The following is a 20273-nucleotide window of genomic DNA, read 5'->3' on the forward strand; positions in this document are numbered from 1 at the left end:
AAGGATCTACTTCCCTCTGTTCCTGCCCGTTCATATATCTGTCTAGATGCATCTTAAATGATGCTATCGTGCCCGCCTCTACCACCTCCGCTGGCAAAGCATTCCAGGCACCCACCACCCTCTGCATAAAAAACTTTCCACGCACATCTCCCTTAAACTTTCCCCCTCTCACCTTGAAATCGTGACCCCTTGTAATTGACACCCCCACTCTTGGAAAAAGCTTGTTGCCATCCACCCTGTCCATACCTCTCATAATTTTGTAGACCTCAATCAGGTCCCCCCCTCAACCTCCGTCTTTCCAACGAAAACAATCCTAATCTACTCAACCTTTCTCCATAGCTAGCACCCTCCATACCAGGCAACATCCTGGTGAACCTCCTCTGCACCCTCTCCAAAGCATCCACATCCTTCTGGTAATGTGGATGAACGTCTGCCTCTTTCTCCTCCTGGATTCCCGGATCTCCGACACTCCGAAAATCGCCACCTCTGGACTCGATGCCACCCTTGTTTTTAACACCGTGGACATGACATCTGCAAACCCCTGTCAAAATCCCCTAAACTTCGGGCATGTCCAGTACATATGGACATGGTTCGCTGGTCCTCCCGCACACCTGTCTTCCACCCCAAAGAATCTGCTCATCCGGGCCACTGCCATGTGAGCCCGATGAACGACCTTGAATTGTATCGGGCTGAGCCTGGCACATGTTGTGGACGCGTTGACTCCACTCAACGCGTTTGCCCAGAGACCATCCTCTATCTCTCCTCCCAACCCCTCCTCCCACTTACGCTTCACCTCCTCATTCTGCGTCTCCTCTGATCCCATGAGCTCCTTGTAAATGTCCGAGATGCTCCCTTCTCCTACCCACCCTCTGGGAACTACCCTGTCCTGAATCCCCCTTAGCGGTTGGAGCGGGAAGGTTGAAACCTGCCTACGTAGGAAGTCCCGCACCTGCAGGTACCGAAAACCCTCAAATTTCTCCTCCAGCTCCCTCAGGCTAGGAAAGCTCCCCTCTATAAACCTATCCCCCATCCTCTCAATCCCTGCTCTCTGCAATCTCCGGAACCCTCCATCCATACTTCCCAGGGCAAACTGGTGATTATTACAGATTGGAGACCTCACCGATGTTCCCTCCACTCCCACATGCCTCCTCCATTGCCCCCAGACCCTCAGGGCTGCCACCACCACGGGGCTGGTGGAGTACCGTGCCGGCAGGAATGGCAGAGGCACAGTTACCAACGCCCCCAAACTGGTGCCCTTGCATGAAGCCGCCTCTACTCGCTCCCACACCGACCCTCCCCCACCATCCACTTCCTGATCATGGCTATGTTCGCCGCCCAATAGTAATTACTGAAGTTCGGCAGTGCCAGCTGCCCTCCCCCCGGCTCCCGTCAAGCATCCCCTTTTTTATTCGTGGGGTCTTACCCGCCCATACAAATGCAGCAACTACCTTTTTGACCCGTTTAAAAAAGGACCGTGGAGTAAAGATGGGGAGACACTGAAATACAAACAGGAATCTCGGGAGGACCATCATCTTCACCCTCCCAGCCAGTGACAACGGGAGAGCGTTCCACCTCCGAAAATCGTCCTTCATTTGGTCGACTAGTCGGGCCAGATTTAGCTTGTGCAACCGTTCCCATTCCCACGCCACCTGGATGCCTCGGTACCGAAAGCTTCCCACCTACCACTCTAAACAGCAGCTCCCCCAGTCGCCTCTCCTGTCCCCTCGCCTGGACCGTAAACATCTCACTTTCCCCCATATTTAGTTTATACCCCGAAAACCAACCAAACTTCCCCAGAATCCTCATAATTGCTTCCATCCTCTCTGCTGGGTCCGATACATACAGGAGCAGGTCATCTACATAAAGCAAGACTCTGTGTTCCACACCCTCCCGGACCAGCCCCTTGAGGCTCTCAGTGTAATTACCAACGGCTCTATGGCTAACGCGAGCAACAGTGGGGAGAGGGGGAATCCCTGTCTCGCCCCCCCGATGCAGCCTAAAATAGTCCGATGTCCTATTCGTCCGTACGCTCGCCATAGGAGCCTGATACAGCAACCTGACCCAGTCAATAAAGCCCTGCCCAAATCCGAACCGTCCCAGTACCTCCCACAGATATTCCCATTCTACTCGATCAAAAGCTTTCTCTGTGTCCATTGCGACCACTACCTCCACCTCCCTACCTTCTGGGGGCATCATGATCACATTTAACAACCTTCTTACATTGGCCACCAACTGCCTTCCCTTAACAAACCTCGTCTAGTCCTCCCCAAAAACGTCCAGAACACAATCCTCAATCCTAGAGGACAAGGTTTTGGCCAGCAATTTGGCATCCACATGCCACAGGGATATTGGCCTGTAGGACCCACACAGCTCCGGGTCCTTGACCTGCTTCAGGATCAATGAAATCATGGCCTGTGACATCGTCGGAGAAAGCACCCCATGTTCCCTTGCCTCATTGAACATCCTCATCAACTGCGGCCCCAGTATCCCAGAGAACTTTTTATAGAACTCCACTGGGTATACGTCCGGCCCCAGGGCTTTACCCGACTGCATGGCCGTCAGACCCTCCGCTATCTCTTCCAACCCGATCGGGGCCCCCAGCCCTTCTACCAGCTCCCTGTCCACCTTCGGGAAATTCAGCCCCCCTAGGAAGTGCCTCAACTCCTCCGACCCAGCTGGGGGTTCCGACCTGTGCAGCCTACTGTAAAACTCCTTAAACGCCTTATTCACCCCCTGCTGAGTCTCCAACCAGGTTCCATTTCCGTCATTTACTTTCTCTGTCTCCCTGGCTGCCTCCCTCTTTCTAAGCTGCCGTGCAAGCATTTTGCTGGCCTTCTCTCCATGCTCATAAATCACCCCCCCCTCGCCTTTCTCAGCTGCTCTACTGCCCTTCCTGTGGTTAACAAGCCGAACTCCACCTGTAGCCTCCGCCATTCCCTTAAAAGCTCTGGGGTCTCTGCATACCTCCGGTCGACCTGTAATATCTCCTTTACCAGTCGGTCCGTCTCTGCTCTGTCTACCTTCTCCCTGTGTGCCCGTATCGAGATCAGCTCATCTCTAACCACCGCCTTCAATGCTGCTGCCGAAACTTCCCCCATGTCATTGACCTCCAGGTAGTTCTAAATACATTTCCTCAACCTCCCGCGCACTTCTTTGTCAGCTAAAAGTCCCACGTCCAGTCTCCATTGCGGGCACTGGCTACTGTCCTTGCAGGGCAACCCAGTGCAGGGCATGATCTGAGATTGTAATCGCTGAGTACCCCGTGTCCACCACCCCCGTCAGTAGAGCCCTGCTCTACTTTATGCACGTGTGAGTAGAAGGAGAACTCCTTCACCCTCGGCTGCCCAAATCTCCAAGGGTCCACCACTCCCCACTCCCCCCCCCCCCCATTTGCTCCATGAACCCCTTTAGTGCCTTTGCCATTGCTGGCACCCTTCTTTGAACTCGATCAGTCTAGACCAGGGTCAATAACTGTGTTGAAGTCCCCTCCCATGACCAACTTATGCAAATCCAGGTCCAGTATCTTCCCCAGCATCCTCTTTATAAACTTCACATCGTCCCAATTTAGCGCATATACATTGACTAGTACCACCTGCAACCCCTCCAGCTTCCCATTGACCATAATGTGCCGGCCTCCCACATCCGTAATTATTCTTCCCGCCTCAAACGCCACTCACTTATTAACCAGGATCGCGACCCCTCTAGTCTTCCGAGTCCAGCCCATCCCTTCCTTAATCTGACCTGATCTGCTACTCTAAGGTGAGTCTCCTGTAGGTATTACCACGTCCACCTTCAGTCCTCCCAGATGCGCGAACACGCGTGTCCTCTTAACCGACCCATTTAGCCCTTGTACATTCCAGGTGATCAGCCTAGTTGATCAGCCATCACCTTTCTTGGGCCAGTCTCCAGCCCGCGCCTCCAATGGCCTGCACCCAGGCAGCCTCCACCCCCGACCTCCTCTCTGTCCCTCAGCAAAAGTCCCTCCTCGTCAGCAGAACATTTCTCCCCCCCCCCCCCCCCCCTAGTAACAGCACAATGTAAATCAACCCCTTCGATAAGCCTAACATCTGCTCAGCCCCCACTGCGTTTCCGTGAGCTAACCTGCCCAGTTAGCATGGTGGCCCCTGCCCCGGCGCCAGACATTCTCTCACCTATTGTTCCCTTACCACCCCCACCCGCCCCGCTCATACACACATATTCAAACGAAAAACCAGTCCCAACCCAATTGCCCTAGAAAAAAAACAATAAACAAAGAAAAGATCAAACAGAAGATCCAGCCTCTAAACAAACACACCGCCATCCCCCATCAGTGCAAATGTAAACTTTAACTCAAGTCAGCTCTGCAACTGGCCCCAAATCAATACAGAAGGCATTACAAATAGCGTCCAACAAACCAAAAACATGAAACTTTTTTAATAAAACGTGAACGTTGCAGCGGAGTTCAAAATCCTCAGTCCGCTACCAGTCCTTTCCTTTTTGCGAAGTCCATCGCTTCCTCAGGCGACTCAAAATAAAAATGTTGCTTCTCATGCATGACCCAGAGACGGGCCGGATACAGCAGACCAAACTTCACCTTTTTATTAAAAAGAGTCAACTTTATCTGATTGAACCCCGCTCTTCTCCTGGCCACCTCTGCACACAGGTCCTGATAGATCCGCTGGAAACTCTGTTCTCCCATTTGCAACTCTGTGTCTGCCTGGCCCACTGTAAAATACGCTCCTTGTCCAAATACCTGTGGAGTCTCACCACCATTGCCCTCGGGGTGTCCCCCACTCGCGGCTTCCTCGCGAGTGCTCTGTGGGCCCTGTCCACCTCCAGGGGTCGGGAGAATGTCCCCTCCCCCAGTAGCTTCTCAAACATGCCTGCTATGTATGTCCCAGCATCCGCTCCTTCGGATCCCCCTGGGAGACCCACGATTCTCAGGTTCTGCCGGTGGGACCTATTCTCCAGGTCCTCCACCTTCTCCAGGAGCCTTTTCTGCTGGTCTCTCAGCATCCCCACCTCCAACTCCACCGCTGTCTGATGTTCCTCCTACTCAGCCAGTGCCTTCTCTACTTTCTGGATCACCCGATCTTGGGCATCCAATCTGAGTTCCAGCCGAGCAATTGACTCTTTAATTGCAGTCCTGCTTCTGCCTGGCAAATCCCTCCTGGTTAAATTGCATCAGCTGCTCCGTTGACCGCTGGGTCGACAAGCCAGGACCCCGGTTGTCCGCCATGCTTTCCCCCGCTGCAGCTTCAGCCCAAGCCTTCTCTGTTCGTCTGTTTCTCCCTTTGCGAGCACTTCTAGTCCGCCTCTCCATGCACCGATGTGGGAATCCTATCAACAATTGTCTCTACCATCAATTTTCCAAATCAAGTCCGGTAAAAAAATCGAGGAAAAGGTCCAAAGTGCGACCTACTCCTTCATAGCCGCCACCGGAAGTGCATTAGTAATGTTTTAAGGCAGCACAGCGTGGCAGTGGTTAGCATTGCTGCCTCACGGCACCAAGGACCCAGGTTCGATCCTGGCTCTGGGTCACTGTCCGTGTGGAGTTCGCACATTCTCCCCGCGTCTGCGTGGGTTTCGGCCCCACAACCCAAAGATGGGCAGGGTAGGTCATTCTAAATTGCCCCTTAAGTGGAAAAAATGAATTGGGTACTCTTAAATTAATAAAAATAGGAATGTTTTTTTGTTATAAAAATGTTTGTGGTTGAGCGGGTCTGTATAAGTTCGTCCTTAATAAACTCCTCACATGTCCGGTAACCAATTCTCAATCCATGCCAGTGTATTCCCCACAACCCCATGTGCCCTAATTTTGTTTACTAGTCTCCTGTGTTACCTTATCAAAAGCCTTCTGAAAATCCAAATACACCACCTTCAATCGAGACCTGAAAAGGCAATGGGGTAACCATTTGAAGAAAAAAACATTTGCCGGGCCAAGGGGGAAAAGGATGTGAATGGCCTCCTTCTCTGCTGTAACCATTCGACGATCGTATATTCAGGACACCTAATTCCGGGGCCCTCTCCAAGTGGAAGGCAGTAAAACGGAGGAAAAAGAAAAACTAGATTCATCCTTCCAGCAACAGAAATACCATTCCTGTAACCCAAACACCCATAACCTACCTCTGAGGTAATCTTTGCAGCTGTCTTCATGAGTTCAATCTCAGTGTCTGACTTGAAGAGTCGTAGATATTGAATGTGTCTCTTCACTGACTGGACAGTTTTGTTCCTCTGGCTCTTGGCGTCTAGAAGGGGCTGCATGTATTCGCTGTTTAACCGTGGGTGAACTGGTGGCTCGTTGTCATACCACCACGTGCACCCTGCACCTATTGGAGAAATGGAGAGGCAGAGGCAATTCTTTGGTCAACGCTGTCCGCAACAACATTCATTTATACACCGTTTTGGACAAGAACGTTTTGTTCTTCATAGAACCTTTACAATGAAGGTGGCCATTCGGCCCATCGGGTCCGCACCAACTTTCTGAAGGAGCATCCTACCTCGGCCCACTCCCCTGCCCTATCCCCGGAACCCCACCTAACCTGCGTACCGCTGGACACTAAGGGGCAATTGATCATGGCCAATTTACCTAACCTGCACATCCTTGGACTGTGGGAGGAAACCAGAGCACGCGGAGGAAACCCACGCAGACACGGAGAGAACGTACAAACTCCAGACAGTCACCCAAGGTCCCTGGCATGGTGAGGCAGCAGTGTTAACCACTGTGCCACCGTTTTTCACTGGAAACAGTTTTTCCCTATCTATTCTATCAAAGGCCCATATAATTTTGGCCAGCTCCATCAAATCTTCTCTTACCCTCTCTGCTCTATGCCTCAATGACTACCGCCCGGTGGCCCTGACGTCAGTTGTAATGAAGTGCTTCGAGAGGCTGATCATGAAGCGCATCACCTCCATACTCCCGGAACGCCTTGACCCACTTCAATTCGCATACCGTTGCAACCGGTCCACATCAGACGCCATTTCCCTGGCCCTACACTCATCCCTAGAGCATCTCGAAAACAAGGACTCCTACATCAGACTCCTATTTATTGACTACAGCTCCGCCTTCAACACCATAATCCCAGCCAAGCTCATATCAAAGCTCCAAAACCTAGGACTTGGCTCTCCACTCTGCAACTGGATCCTTGACTTTCTGACCAACAGACCACAGTCAGTAAGAATGAACACCAACACCTCCTCCACAATAGTCCTCAATACCGGTGCCCCACAAGGCTGCGTACTTAGCCCCCTACTCTACTCCCTTTACACACACGACTGCATGGCAAAACTTGGTTCCAACTCCATCTACAAGTTTGCTGATGATACGACCATAGTGGGCTGGATCTCGAATAACGACGAGTCCGAATACAGGAGGGAGATAGAGAACCTAGTGGAGTGGTGTAACGACAGCAATCTCTCCCTCAATGCCAGCAAAACTAAAGAGTTGGTCATCGACTTCAGGAAGCAAAGTACTGTACACACCCCTGTCAGCATCAACGGGGCCGAGGTGGAGATGGTTAGCAGTTTCAAATTCCTAGGGGTGCATATCACCAAAAATTTGTCCTGGTCCACCCACGTCGACGCTGTCACCAAGAAAGCACAACAGCGCCTATACTTCCTCAGGAAACTAAGGAAATTTGGCATGTCCACATTAACCCTTACCAACTTTTACAGATGCACTATAGAAAGCATCCTATCGGGCTGCATCACAGCCTGGTATGGCAACTGCTCAGCCCAGGACCGCAAGGAACTACAGAGAGTCGTGAATACCGCCCAGTCCATCACACGAACCTGCCTCCCATCCATGGACTCCATCTACACCTCCCGCTGCCTGGGGGAAAGCAGGCAGCATAATCAAGGATCCCTCCCACCCGGCTTACTCACTTTTCCAATCTTCTTCCATCGGGCAGGAGATACAGAATTCGGAGAACACGCACGAACAGACTCAAAAACAGCTTCTTCCCCACTGTCACCAGACTCCTAAATGACCCTCTTATTGACTGACCTCATTAACACTACACCCTGTAGCTTCATCCGATGCCGGTGCTTATGTAGTTACATTGTATATCTTGTGTTGCCCTATTATGTATTCTCATGTATTTTCTAGAATTTTGTTTAATTCCCTTTTCTTCCATGTACTTAATGATCTGTTGAGCTGCTTGCAGAAAAATACTTTTCACTGTACCTCGGTACACGTGACAATAAACAAATCCAATCCAATCTAAGGAGAATTATCTCAGATTCCTATGTCCCGACACATATTTCAAATCTCTCTTCCCTGGTACCGTTCTGGTAAACATGAAGACTCCGCACAGACAGTGACCCAAGCCAGGAATTGAACCCGGGTCCCTGGTGCTGTGAAGCAACTGTGCTAACCATTGTGCTGCCCTTGACACCCTGACTAAAGCGGAGAGCCCGGAATTGGACACAATCCCTTAGCTGGGGTCTAACCAGAGTTAGAAAGGTTCAGCGTGACCGTCTCGCTTTTCTACTCAATGTCTCCATTTTGAAAGCCAACGATCCCCGATGATTGGCCATGATCGTAATGAATGGCGGAGCAGGGTCGAAGGGCTGAATGGCCTGCTCCTGATCCTATTTTCTATGTTTAAAAATAAAATAAAAACTTAATTAACTTGGCTCGCCGCCTTCAAAGATTTAGTGTGAAGTTACCTATCACTCGTTTGAATACTACCTGGAGTAGTCCAGGTTAAACATTTCCATTGCAGTAACCATCATCCAAACCTCTCTCTAAAAATCTATCATGTGGCACTTTATCAAGTGTCTTTTGAAAGTCGGCATCCACACCGACTGCACCACCTTCATCAATCCTCTCCGCCGTTTTAGGGAAGAATTCAAATCAAGTGAGTCAGAAACTACTGGAAGTTAACAAATTCATACCAGCTGTCATTTGTTAACCCAGTTCTTCCAGGTCTCAGGTTATTGCCTCTGGAATCTGGGGTTATTGCCTCTGGAATCTCGGGATATTGCCTCTGGAATCCGGGGTTATTGCCTCTGGAATCTGGGGTTATTGCCTCTGGAATCCGGGGTTACTGCCTCTGGAATCTGGGGTTATTGCCTCTGGAATCCGGGGTTACTGCCTCTGGAATCCGGGGTTACTGCCTCTGGAATCCGGGGTTACTGCCTCTGGAATCTGGGGTTATTGCCTCTGGAATCCGGGGTTACTGCCTCTGGAATCCGGGGTTACTGCCTCTGGAATCCGGGGTTATTGCCTCTGGAATCTGGGGTTATTGCCTCTGGAATCTCGGGATATTGCCTCTGGAATCCGGGGTTATTGCCTCTGGAATCTGGGGTTATTGCCTCTGGAATCTGGGGTTATTGCCTCTGGAATCTGGGGTTATTGCCTCTGGAATCTCGGGATATTGCCTCTGGAATCTGGGGTTATTGCCTCTGGAATCTCAGGATATTGCCTCTGGAATCTCGGGTTATTGCCTCTGGAATCTCGGGTTATTGCCTCTGGAATCTGGGGATATTGCCTCTGGAATCTCGGGATATTGCCTCTGGAATCTCCCCTCCCACAGGCTGACTGGCCGCTAGTTTATTTCTTGCCCCTTTTTTGAACGGAAAGAAAAATGGAGGAAAAGCTGGAAAGAAAAAGGTTTACGCTGGCAGATATCACTCCCATCGTGATGTCCGAGGACTCGGGAGGCTGGAGAGTTAATCATCATCATTTCCCGAGAGCACTGCAGGCCTCCAATATCAGGTCACAAACATTGCCCCACACGGTTGGCTCAGCTCCAGTCTCCCCGCTTTATCTTTCAGGTTCAACATAGTCCGTAGAGACCCCGATTACCTCCCTCCCTCTGGATTGGGGGCTCATTAGAAACTAACACGTTTCTGCCCGTGCCGGGTTGAGGAGCACACTTTCTAAGCACAGGCTGGTTATTTACAGTCCAATGAGTGGACTTTCCACCATTTGTAGGCGCCGCCCTTCAGCAGCAACCGGAGGTTTTTCTGTGCAGAATCATACAGCATCAAATGCATGTGCAGAATCATACAGCCCATTCGTCCTTCAGCCCATCACACCCGTGCTGGCTCTCCGGAGAACTGCCCAATTATTCTGCCTTCCCCCCGCTTTTTGCTCGTCACTCTGAAACAGTTTCATAGCGTTTTACAGCACAGGGACTTCTGCCCATCGAGTCAGTGCCTGCCATCAAACACCTATCTACTCTAATCCAATATCACACCCGTTTACATTTATTTGCATAATTAATTAATCCTCTTTATTGAGAATGCTCTGCGCATTAAGGCACAAAGCTTGTCTTTTTAACATTCCTTGTTCGAGTCCCATTATTTTTCACTGTGGCCCTGTTTAACTCTGGCCCTTGATTTCTCTGCCTATCACTTTTCTTACTTCCCTTTCTGTCTTTTGCTCATCTTCACTTCCCCCTCCCCTGACTCCTTGCACAGGTTCCCACCCTCTGCCATTTTAGTCTAAACCCTCCCCAACCACTCTAGCAAACACTCCCCCGAGGCCATCAGTCCCGGTCCTGCCCCGGTGCAACCTGTCCAGTTTGTACTGACCCCACCTCCCCCAGAACTGGTCCTAATGTCCCAGGAATCTGAAGCTCTCCCTCTCGTCAGCTACGTATTCATCCGGCGCAGTGGGTTAGCCCTGTAGCCTCACGGCGCCGAGGTCCCAGATTCGATCCCGGCTCTGGGTCACTGTCCGTGTGGCGTTTGCACATTCTCCCCGTGTCTGTGTGGGTTTTGCCCCCACAACCCAAAGATGTGCAGGGTAGGTGGATTGGCCGTGTTAAATTGCACCTTAATTGGAAAAAATGAATTGGGTACTCCTAAATTTATTTCAAAAAAGCTATGTATTCATCCGATATATCCTGCTATTTCTGCTCTGACTAGCACGTGGCACTGGTAGTAATCCTGAGATCACTATCTTTGAGATCCTACTTTTGAACTTACTTCCTCACTCTCTATATTCTGCTCTAAGGTCCTTTTGTTTTTAAACCTATGTTGTTTGCATCAATGAGTATCATAACCACTGGCCGTTCACCCTCCCCCTCCAAAATGTCCTGTAGCCATTCACACATCCTGACCCTAGCACCAGGGAGGCGACGTACCAACCTGAGACAGGGCAGTTAAGAGTCAACCACACTGCTGCGGGGATCTGGAGTAAGCCAGACCGGGTAAAGACAGAAGAATTCCTTTCTTAAAGGGCATTTGTGAACCAGATGGAGTTTTACGACAATCGATGAGTTATCATTATGGAGACTAGATTTCAATTCCAGTTTTTGTGATGAGATTTGAACCTGTGCCATCAGAGTATTAGCTGGGGCCTCTGGATTACTACTCCAGCGATCTTATCACTATGCCAGAAACACACTGTTGGGAGGGTGGAGAGCATAGAGTCATAGATGTTTACAGCATGGAAACAGGCCCTTCGGCCCATCTTGTCCATGTCGCATTTGGCCCATATCCTTCTGTACCCATCTTTTAAAAAAATAAATAAAAATTTTGTGTACCCAATCATTTTTCCAATTAAGGGGCAATTTAGCGTGGCCAATCCACCTACCCTGCACATTTTGGGGTTGTGGGGGCGAAACCCACGCAAACACGGGGAGAATGTGCAAACTCCACACGGACAGTGACCCAGAGCCAGGGTCGAACCTGGGACCTCAGCGCCGTTAGGCCGCAGTGCTAACCCACTGTGCCACCGTGCTGCCCCTTCTGTACCCATCTTATCCATATAACTGTCCAAATGCTTTTTATAAAGGCAAAATTATACCCGCCTCTACTACCCGTTCCAGACACTCCCCACCCTCTGTGTGAAGACATTTCCCCACTGGTCTCTTTTGTATCTCTCCCCTCTCACCTTAAACCCTCTAGTTCTAGACTCCTCTACCTTTCGGAAAAGATGTTGACTATCTACCTTATCTATGCCCTCATCATTTTATAGACCTCTTATAAAATCACCTCTAAGCCTCCTACGCTGCAGGGAAAAAAAGTCCCAGTCTGTCCAGCCTCTCCTTATAACTCAAAGCATCAAGTCTTGGTCGCATCCTAGTAAATCTTTTCTGCACTCTTTCCATTTGGGTGGCTCTCCGGAGAGCTAGCACAGGTGTGATGGGCAGAATGACGAATGGGCAGTATGATTCTGCACATGCATTTCTAGGGTTTGATTCTGCACATGCATTTTTAAGGTTTCAGAAGAGGGATTGTGTAAGGGGAGGAATTAAATACCGTCTTCATCACCAGAGAATTAGTTTTAGGTAAACTAATGGGTGAAAGGCTGACAAGGCCCCCGGACCTGATGGTTTGCGCCCCAGGATCTTTAAGGAAGTAGCGGCAGAGATCACGGATGCATTGGTGGTCATTTTCCCAAAATCCTTGGATTCTGGAACTGTGCCAAAGGATTGGAAAACGGGCAATGTGCTATCCTTGTACAAAAAGGGATGGAGGAAACATGCAGGAGACCACAGGCCGGTTTGTCTTAGCTTCAGATATTGGAGAGATTTGATTATGAAGGAGAGAATAGCAGTGTATTCAGAAAGTCCTGATCTGATCAAGCAGAGTCAGCATTGGCTTCATGAAGGGGGAAATCACGTCTGACAAATTTCCAGGGGTTCTTTGAGGAGCTGTCAGCCAGAGTGGATAGGGGAGATCCAGTCAATGTTGTATATTTGGATTTTCAAAAGGCATTTGACAAGATGCCAGACAAAAGGCTAAACGCAAGCTGGGAGCTCATAGTGCTCGAGGTAATATTCTGGCATGGATAGAGGATTGATTAGGGGCAGCAGGGTAGCATGGTGGTTAGCATAAATGCTTCACAGCTCCAGGATCCCAGGTTCGATTCCTGGCTGGGTCACTGTCTGTGTGGAGTCTGCACGTCCTCCCCCTGTGTGCGTGGGTTTCCTCCGGGTGCTCCGGTTTCCTCCCACAGTCCAAAGATGTGCGGGTTAGGTGGATTGGCCATGCTAAATTGCCCGTAGTGTCCTAATAAAAGTAAGGTTAAGGGGGGGGGGGGGGGGGGGGGGGGGGGGGGGTTGTTGGGTTACGGGTATAGGGTGGATACGTGGGTTTGAGTAGGGTGATCATGGCTCGGCACAACATTGAGGGCCGAAGGGCCTGTTCTGTGCTGTACTGTTCTATGTTCTATAATCTTTCCACATCGAATTCCATTTGCCAATTTTCTGCCAACTCACTTAACGTGTCAGTATCTCTCCTTATTTATATTTATTTAAATCCTCCTTACATCCTGCCTTCCCTCCCATCTTTCTATCATCCTCAGATTGGTCCCGAGTACACTCTGTTCCTTCCTCCAAGTCATTGTTATATACTGTGAAGAGCTACGGCCCCAGCACTGACCCCTGTGGTTCTCCAACCTGAGAAAGACCCCCTTATCACTCAGGAATCATGGAATCCCTACAGTGCAGAAGACCATTCAGTCCATCGAGTCTGCACCGACCCTTCGAATTCGTACTCTACCCATGTCCACCCCACCCTGTCCCCATGACCCCATAACCTAACCTGCATATCCCTGGACACTAAGGGGCAATTTAGCACGGCCAATCCACCTAACCCGCACATCTTTGGAATGTGAAAGGAAACCGGAGCACCCGGAGGAAACCCACGCAGACACGGGGAGAACGTGCAGACCCTGCACAGACGGTCACCGGAGGCCGGAATCGAACCTGGGTCCCTGGCGCCGTGAGGCAGCAGTGCTAACCACTGTGCCGCCAGAGGTGACTAGAAGCAAACGCAAATCACTTCTTGTCATCGGATTATTCACCTAAGAACATTAACTGCTGGGGAAGGAGCTGGATAGAATTTACAGTGGAGAAGGAGGCCATTCAGCCCATCGACTCTGCACCGGTCCTTGGAAAGAGCACCCTACTTAAATCCCACACCTCTACCCTGTCCCCTTTAACCCTCAACCCAACCTAACCTTTTTGGACACTAAGGGCAATTTATCATGACCAATTCACCCAAACTGCACATCTTTGGATTGTGGGAGGAAACCGGAGCACCCGGAGGAAACCCACGCAGACACGGGGAGAACGTGCAGACTCGACACAGACAGTGACTCAGCCGGGTATCGAACCTGGGACCCTGGAGCCGTGAAACAACTGTGCTGCCATGCTGCCTGATGTTCCAGGCACTTTGCCTCCAGCACTCCTAGCTCAACAGCAGCCTGTGTGGAGTTTCCTCTACTCTGCCCCAGCAGTGGATAGCCACCTGCAGCCTTTGAATGATGACCCTACCCTGACGTTTCCATTCCCATTCCCCAGGGAAACCATTCCCGCGGTTGTGCTGAAATGAGATCGTCACTCCAATTCCCTGTTGGGGAAAAATCAAGATGCTTCCTGACCTTTGAATCTCTGGACGTACTGCCCAAACTCCTCAGTGGTGTAGGCCTCATCCACCCCGGTGAGAGCGACCGCACCGTCCACTCCAGAGCGCGGGCCATCCCAGAGCTCTCGGTTCTGGTTCCTCCTCGGCACAAACAGGACAGCCCTGTGGGAAGGCAGGCGCTCCCCGGCAACGCTGTGAAGCAGCAGGATGCTGTCCGGCTCCTGAAAGCCGCAGAGGTAAAGGAAGTTTGTGTTCTGGTGGAAGGGAAACGGAATGTCGTTGGTCATGTAGTGAGTGGGGTGGGACAGCAGGATGACAGCGTGGTCCGAAGCCCCCAGGGTCTCACCCTCTTGGTGGATCAGACTCAGCAGCTTGTGTCGGCGCAGGGCAAACTCCACCTGCGACAAACCGGGGGTCACCTCGCCTGTAAACAATGAAGAAACGCAGTCACACTCTCCGAGATTCCACGGCTTCCCGATGCGCTCGGCACAGCGTCAGGCAAAATGGAATTCCCGAGCAGGTTGAGAGAGGGAAGAAAGGTCGACCACTCGTCTCTCCCAGGGGATTTCCAGTCTTATTTCACAGTCCTGGACTTAACAGCTTCTCGTTTTGTCGAGCACTTGTTCTGACTAAATACAAAACCCCCCGACATAAACAAGGTGCAGTTGAGATGAATCGTGTGCTAGGGTTTATTGGTCAGAATATTGAATACAGGAGTTGGGACGTCTTGTTGAAGTTGTACAAGACATTGGTCAGACCACACATGGAACACTTCAGTTCTGATCACCCTATTATAGGAAGGATATTGTTAAAATAGAAAGAGTGCAGAAGATATTTAAGAGGATGCGCATCTTTTCAAATACATGAATAGTATGGGAATAGAGGGATACGGACCCAGGAAGTGTAGAAGATTGTAGTGTAGTCGGGCAGCTTGGTCGGCACAGGCTTGGAGGGCCGAAGGGCCTGTTCCTGCGCTGTATGAAAAATGAATGAAAATGAAAATTGTTTATTGTCACGAGTAGGCTTCAATGAAGTTACTGTGAAAAGCCCCTAGTCGCCACATTCCGGCGCCTGTCCTGTTCTTGAGTTAAGGAGAGGGTGGATAGGCTGGGACTCTTTTCCCTGGAGCACAGGAGGCTTAGGGGTGATCTTATAGAGGTCTATAAAATAATGAGGAGCATCGATAAAGTAGATAGTCAACATCTTTTTCCAAAGGCAGGAGAGTCTAGAACCAGAGGGCATAGGTTTAAGGTGAGAGGGGAGAGACAAAAGAGACCAGAGGGGAAATTTCTCCCCACAGAGGGTGGTGAGCGTTTGGAACGGGCTGCCAGAGGCAGTGGTAGAGGTGGCTACAATTTTGTCCTTTAGAAAGCAGTTAGACAGTTACATGGACAGGGTGGGTATAGAGGGATATGGGCCAAATGCCGGCAAGTGGGACTAGCTTAGTGATAGAAACTGGGCAGCATGGACAAGCTGGGCCGAAGGGCCTGTTTCCACCCTGTAAACATCTATAGCCCTAGGAATAGCACCAATGCATTTAACAACTTATTTTTCTCTCGCACCGTTAACATATTGAAATGCCTCAAGGGGCTTCACAGGATCGTTAGAAACAAAATATATAACACCGAGCCACGTACGGAGATATTAGAACCAGTGATGAAATGTTTGGCCACAGGGGTGGGTGTTAAGGGATGTCTTAAAGGAGGAACATTAAGTTGTGAGCGGGAAGAGGTTTAGGGAAGGAATTCCAGAGCTCAGGGTTCAGGCAGCACGGCTGCCGGTAGTGGAGTATATTTTAAACTCTTTTTAAAAAAAAGAGTACCAAATTCTTTTTTTATCCAATTAAGGGGCAATTTAGCATGGCCAATCCACCTAACCTGCACATTTTTGGGTTGTGGGGGTGAAACTCATACAGACACGGGGAGAATGTGCAAACTCCACACGGACAGTGACCCAGGGCCGGGATCGAACCTGGGACCTCAGCGCCGTGAGGCAGCAGTGCCACCGTCAAAAGAGAAACACGTGCTAGTATTTTCACGGTCCTGGTGTCTGAATGTTACATCGTATACCGGGTGCAGGAAGGTGGCATTGGAAAGGGCACTGGGGGTCCTTGGGCTGGCAAGGACAAGATGGGCCGAATGGCCTCCTGCTGTGCTGTAACTTTTCCATGATTCTAATTAGAGAAGCTCAGATACCTCGGTAGGTTTGTGTGGTTGGGGGAGGTTACAGAGATGCGGAGGGGCGAAACGTGAAGGTAGAGAAACACGAAAAGGAAAAAAAGGAACCAACGGTTCTGCTGATAGGGTGAGACGAAGGAGGGTGGGAGGGGTCCGGGCGGCGTATAAACATGGACGTGGAACCTGTCAGGTCGAGTGGCCGGTTTCTGCCCTGTACATTCAAGAAAAACTTGCACCTCTGTAGCGCCTTTTAAAGTAAGAATTCATCCCATTTGGTTTTTGCCAACCACTTCCGTCTCTGTGCTCGAGACTTTTTTGTTGGGGGTAAACCACTTTTAAAAAACCTGTTTTGTCTCCTCCAGTTTCCTCATTGCATTGGGGACAATCCCGTCCTGCGCAGCAGTGGCACTGGGTGGAACAGCGTCAATAACCCTCCCGTGCCCTGGATTTATACTTACAGCAGGGTGCGGTGGGTTAGTCTCATACAGGGAATTTCAAACATTTGCATTTGTAGATGCAGGGGTTCACGAGGCTGATATTGGGGTTGGTGGGACTGTCCTGTGAGGGGGGATTGGATGGACTGGGCCTGTATTCCCTGGAATTTAGAGGGCTGAGAGGAGATCTGTCTGCAACGTATAAAATTCTAACAGGGCTGGACAGACTAGATGCAGGGGGGATGTTGTCCTTGGTTGGGGAGTCTAGAACAAGGGGATACCGTCCAGTCTCAGGATTGGTCGGCACGGCGGCAGTGTTTAGCACTGCTGCCTCACAGCATCAGGGATCCAGGTTTGATTCCGGCTTCGGGTGACCGTCTGTCTGGAATTTGCACGTTCTCCCCGTGTCTGCGTGGGTTTCCTCCGGGTGCTCCGGTTTCCTCCCACAGTCCAAAGATGTGCAGGTTAGGTGCAAGAGAACTGGAGATGGGGTGAGATTTATTTATCAGTGAGTTGTGATCTGGAAAGGTAGAGGGAGCAGATTGAATGGTGACGTTCGAAAGGGGATGTCTGGTCGGGAAAATGTAACAGGGCTTTTGAGAAAAGAGCAGGGTAAGTGGAGAGTTATTTCAAGGAAGGGGAAAAGACATGTCAGGCTGAATGGTCTCCTTCTGTGCAGTCTCATTCCTTGAGCAGCATGCTAACAATTTGCACTGTCTTTATTTCCGTTGTTAAGGCCACGGCGCTAAGTCAGGCCTTTCCAAATCTCCAGGCCCACAACACTAAACCAGCAAGGAAGAAAGAGAAAGCAAGCGAATCACTCAAAGGACTTTCTGCACCAGTTTGCTTCGGTTCAGAGGCTGCGCGTCGGGACATATACACATTCATCAAATCACTCATTTCCCTCCCATATGATTCCATACCTGTTTTAAGGAGATGGGGATGTGTGAAGGGGCTTGGCTGCCCGAGGTAGCGGGGGGGCACATTCTTCTGCCCAGAAGCTATTATGGAAAATTTCCTTTGGAAGCATATACGACATCCTAAGGAATTAAAAGTGCAAAGGACGAGTAAATCAGTCTGCACCAGAGGAGATATAACGCAGAATTAAAATGATGGAAGGTTCAGCGATTCTACATTCACACCTTGTTAAATCTGTCTCGTATCTTTCATAACTTCCTTAATTTTGCACATTCTCCCCATGTCTGAGTGTGTCTCACCCCCACAATTCCAAAAGATTTGCAGGGAGTGCATTGGCCACGCTAAAGTGTCCCTTAATTAGAAAAAAAAATATTGGATACTCTAAATTTGAAAAAAAGGACTTCCTTAAGTTTTTTATTTGGCTTAGCAACAAAATTCAGCAGTGAGGGGACTGACAAATGATCTCTTATCCAAATCTAATACAAGTGGAGGTTACGGGCTTGCTCCAAAAGGACACAGGATCGTGCCAGAAACACAGCACTGCCAATCTAGTTCCACAGAAGAATCATATTGGATTTGAAACATTAACGGTTTCTCTTTCCACCAATTCTGCCAGCACTTTTCCGTTTTTGCCAACACTTTTCCGTTTTTATTCCTCGGATCTCTTCACAGAGCACTCAGGACATTTCCCACCTATGGCTGGTACACCCCTGCAAAAATGCTCCCGTTCAGCAAAATGATGGGTTTAGTCTGCACTTCCATCTCCACCAAGTCACACACCCCAAATGACACCATCCTGCCTAAGATACACATCACCAGTCATTAGGACAAAATCCTGGAACTCCCTCCCTCACAGTATTGTATGAAAAACCTTTCGTACAAAGACCGGATGATAACGGTGGTCGTCCAGCAGGAGGTGACAGGTTGTGCAAAACTGCTGCTATTTCACTCAAGACGTCTTGATTGCGCAGAACATTGAGGCTACAGCAACTTTTGTGCTTGAGCATTTGGCCTCTCCCATCACAGAGCTGCCATTTTAGAACAGGTGCTCCCAACAGCTCCACTACCCCAATGCTCTTTAGGGAGGGACATCTGCCGTGCTTACCTCGTCTGGCCTGCATGTGATTCCTGACAGCAATGTGGTTGACTCTGAATTGCCACTGCAAAATGGCCGAGCAAACCACTCTGTTCAAGGGTAATTAGGGATCGACAATAAATAATAACAATGAATTAAAACACATTATCATCACGGTGGCACAGTGATTAGCACTGTTGCTTCACAGCTCCAGATTCCCGGGTTCGGTTCCTGGCTTGGGTCAGTCTGTGCGGAGACTGCACGTTCTCCCTGTGTCTGCGTGGGTTTCCTCCGGGTGCCCCGGTTTCCTCCCACAAGTCCCGAAAGACGGGCTTGTTCGGTGAATTGGACATTCTGAATTCTCCCTCGGTGTACCTGAACAGGCGCCGGAATGTGGCGACTAGGGGCTTTTCACAGTGACTTCATTGCAGTGTTAATGTAAACCTACTTGTGACACCAATAAAGATTATTGTTATATGTCCACCTCCTCAATCTGGGTTCTCTCACCTTGAATCCTGAGATTCAGCAGGGCTGAGTGAGTCATTATTAAAGTTTGAGCCGACATGATTGACCGTCAGTCCTCCCCCTGCCGCTCAGCCGCCCTCCCCCTGCCGCTCAGCCGCCCTCCCCCTGCCGCTCAGCCGCCCTCCCCCTGCCGCTCAGCCGCCCTCCCCCTGCCGCTCAGCCGGCACCAGCTACTCCCCGGCCGCAGCCACATTGAAGGCTGAGCAGCGGCGCCGCCCCCATTGTGGCCAAGCCGCTGCGGGGGGGGGCCTTCCGCCACCTCGTCGCACCTCGATGACGCCTCCGAACGCTTCCCGCCCGCTGATTGGGCGGAAGTTACGCCATCCTCGAACGCGATTGGCTGCGAAGCTGCCGTGACCTTATTCGGGTGTCCCGCGCGATGCCGGTTATGAAAAACCATCCCGGGCGGCGGGGAGGAGAATCCTCCCGCTCTCACCCCCCGGGGAAGGAAGAGGCGCGGCACGGAGGGGTGCCCCCGACCGGTGGTGGTGCTGGTGTTGGTTCGGCGGGCGATGGCCACGGCATTGGGAAGCAGGCAGTGGGCGGGGCGACAACTTCCAGAAGGTTCCAGCAGGCGCCGCTGGAGCAGCAGGCGTGCCGAGCAGCTCGGTCAGCAGCAGCAACAACATGGACTCGCAGAAACTCCGCGATCTTGGCGCCTTTGTGCAGCTTTGCAAAGGGAACCCGGCCGTGCTGCACATGCCCGACCTGCGTTTCTTCAGAGACTGGCTGGAAAGGTGAAGATGTGGGGGGGAGGGGGTTGATTGATTGGGGGGAGGGGAGGGGGTTGATTGATTGGGGGGAGGGGATTGATTGGGGGAGGGGAGGGGGTTGATT

The 20273-nt window shown here is 50.7% G+C and overlaps 2 protein-coding genes across 3 annotated transcripts in view; one reads left to right on the forward strand and one right to left on the reverse strand.

Annotated features, from left to right (window-relative positions):
• The window catches only part of xpnpep3 (X-prolyl aminopeptidase 3, mitochondrial), a 44856-nt gene extending 25327 nt beyond the window's left edge, over positions 1 to 19529 (reverse strand). For both annotated transcript variants that reach the window (XM_038783482.1, XM_038783481.1), the window contains exons 1-4: positions 19419 to 19529; positions 17842 to 17958; positions 14324 to 14731; positions 6106 to 6308 (exon numbers count right to left, since the gene is read on the reverse strand). In XM_038783482.1, the coding sequence (XP_038639410.1) occupies positions 6106 to 6308; positions 14324 to 14731; positions 17842 to 17958; positions 19419 to 19476 (786 nt within the window). In that variant the 5' untranslated portion in view covers positions 19477 to 19529. The remainder of the gene's footprint in view (positions 1 to 6105; positions 6309 to 14323; positions 14732 to 17841; positions 17959 to 19418) is intronic.
• Positions 19530 to 19976: 447 nt separating this feature from the next.
• The window catches only part of st13 (ST13 Hsp70 interacting protein), a 60674-nt gene continuing 60377 nt past the window's right edge, over positions 19977 to 20273 (forward strand). The window contains 1 exon segment of the mRNA XM_038783531.1: positions 19977 to 20173. Within this exon segment, the coding sequence (XP_038639459.1) occupies positions 20064 to 20173 (110 nt within the window). The 5' untranslated portion in view covers positions 19977 to 20063.

Source organism: Scyliorhinus canicula, chromosome 23 (genome assembly GCF_902713615.1).
Source record: "Scyliorhinus canicula chromosome 23, sScyCan1.1, whole genome shotgun sequence".
NCBI lineage: Eukaryota > Metazoa > Chordata > Chondrichthyes > Carcharhiniformes > Scyliorhinidae > Scyliorhinus > Scyliorhinus canicula.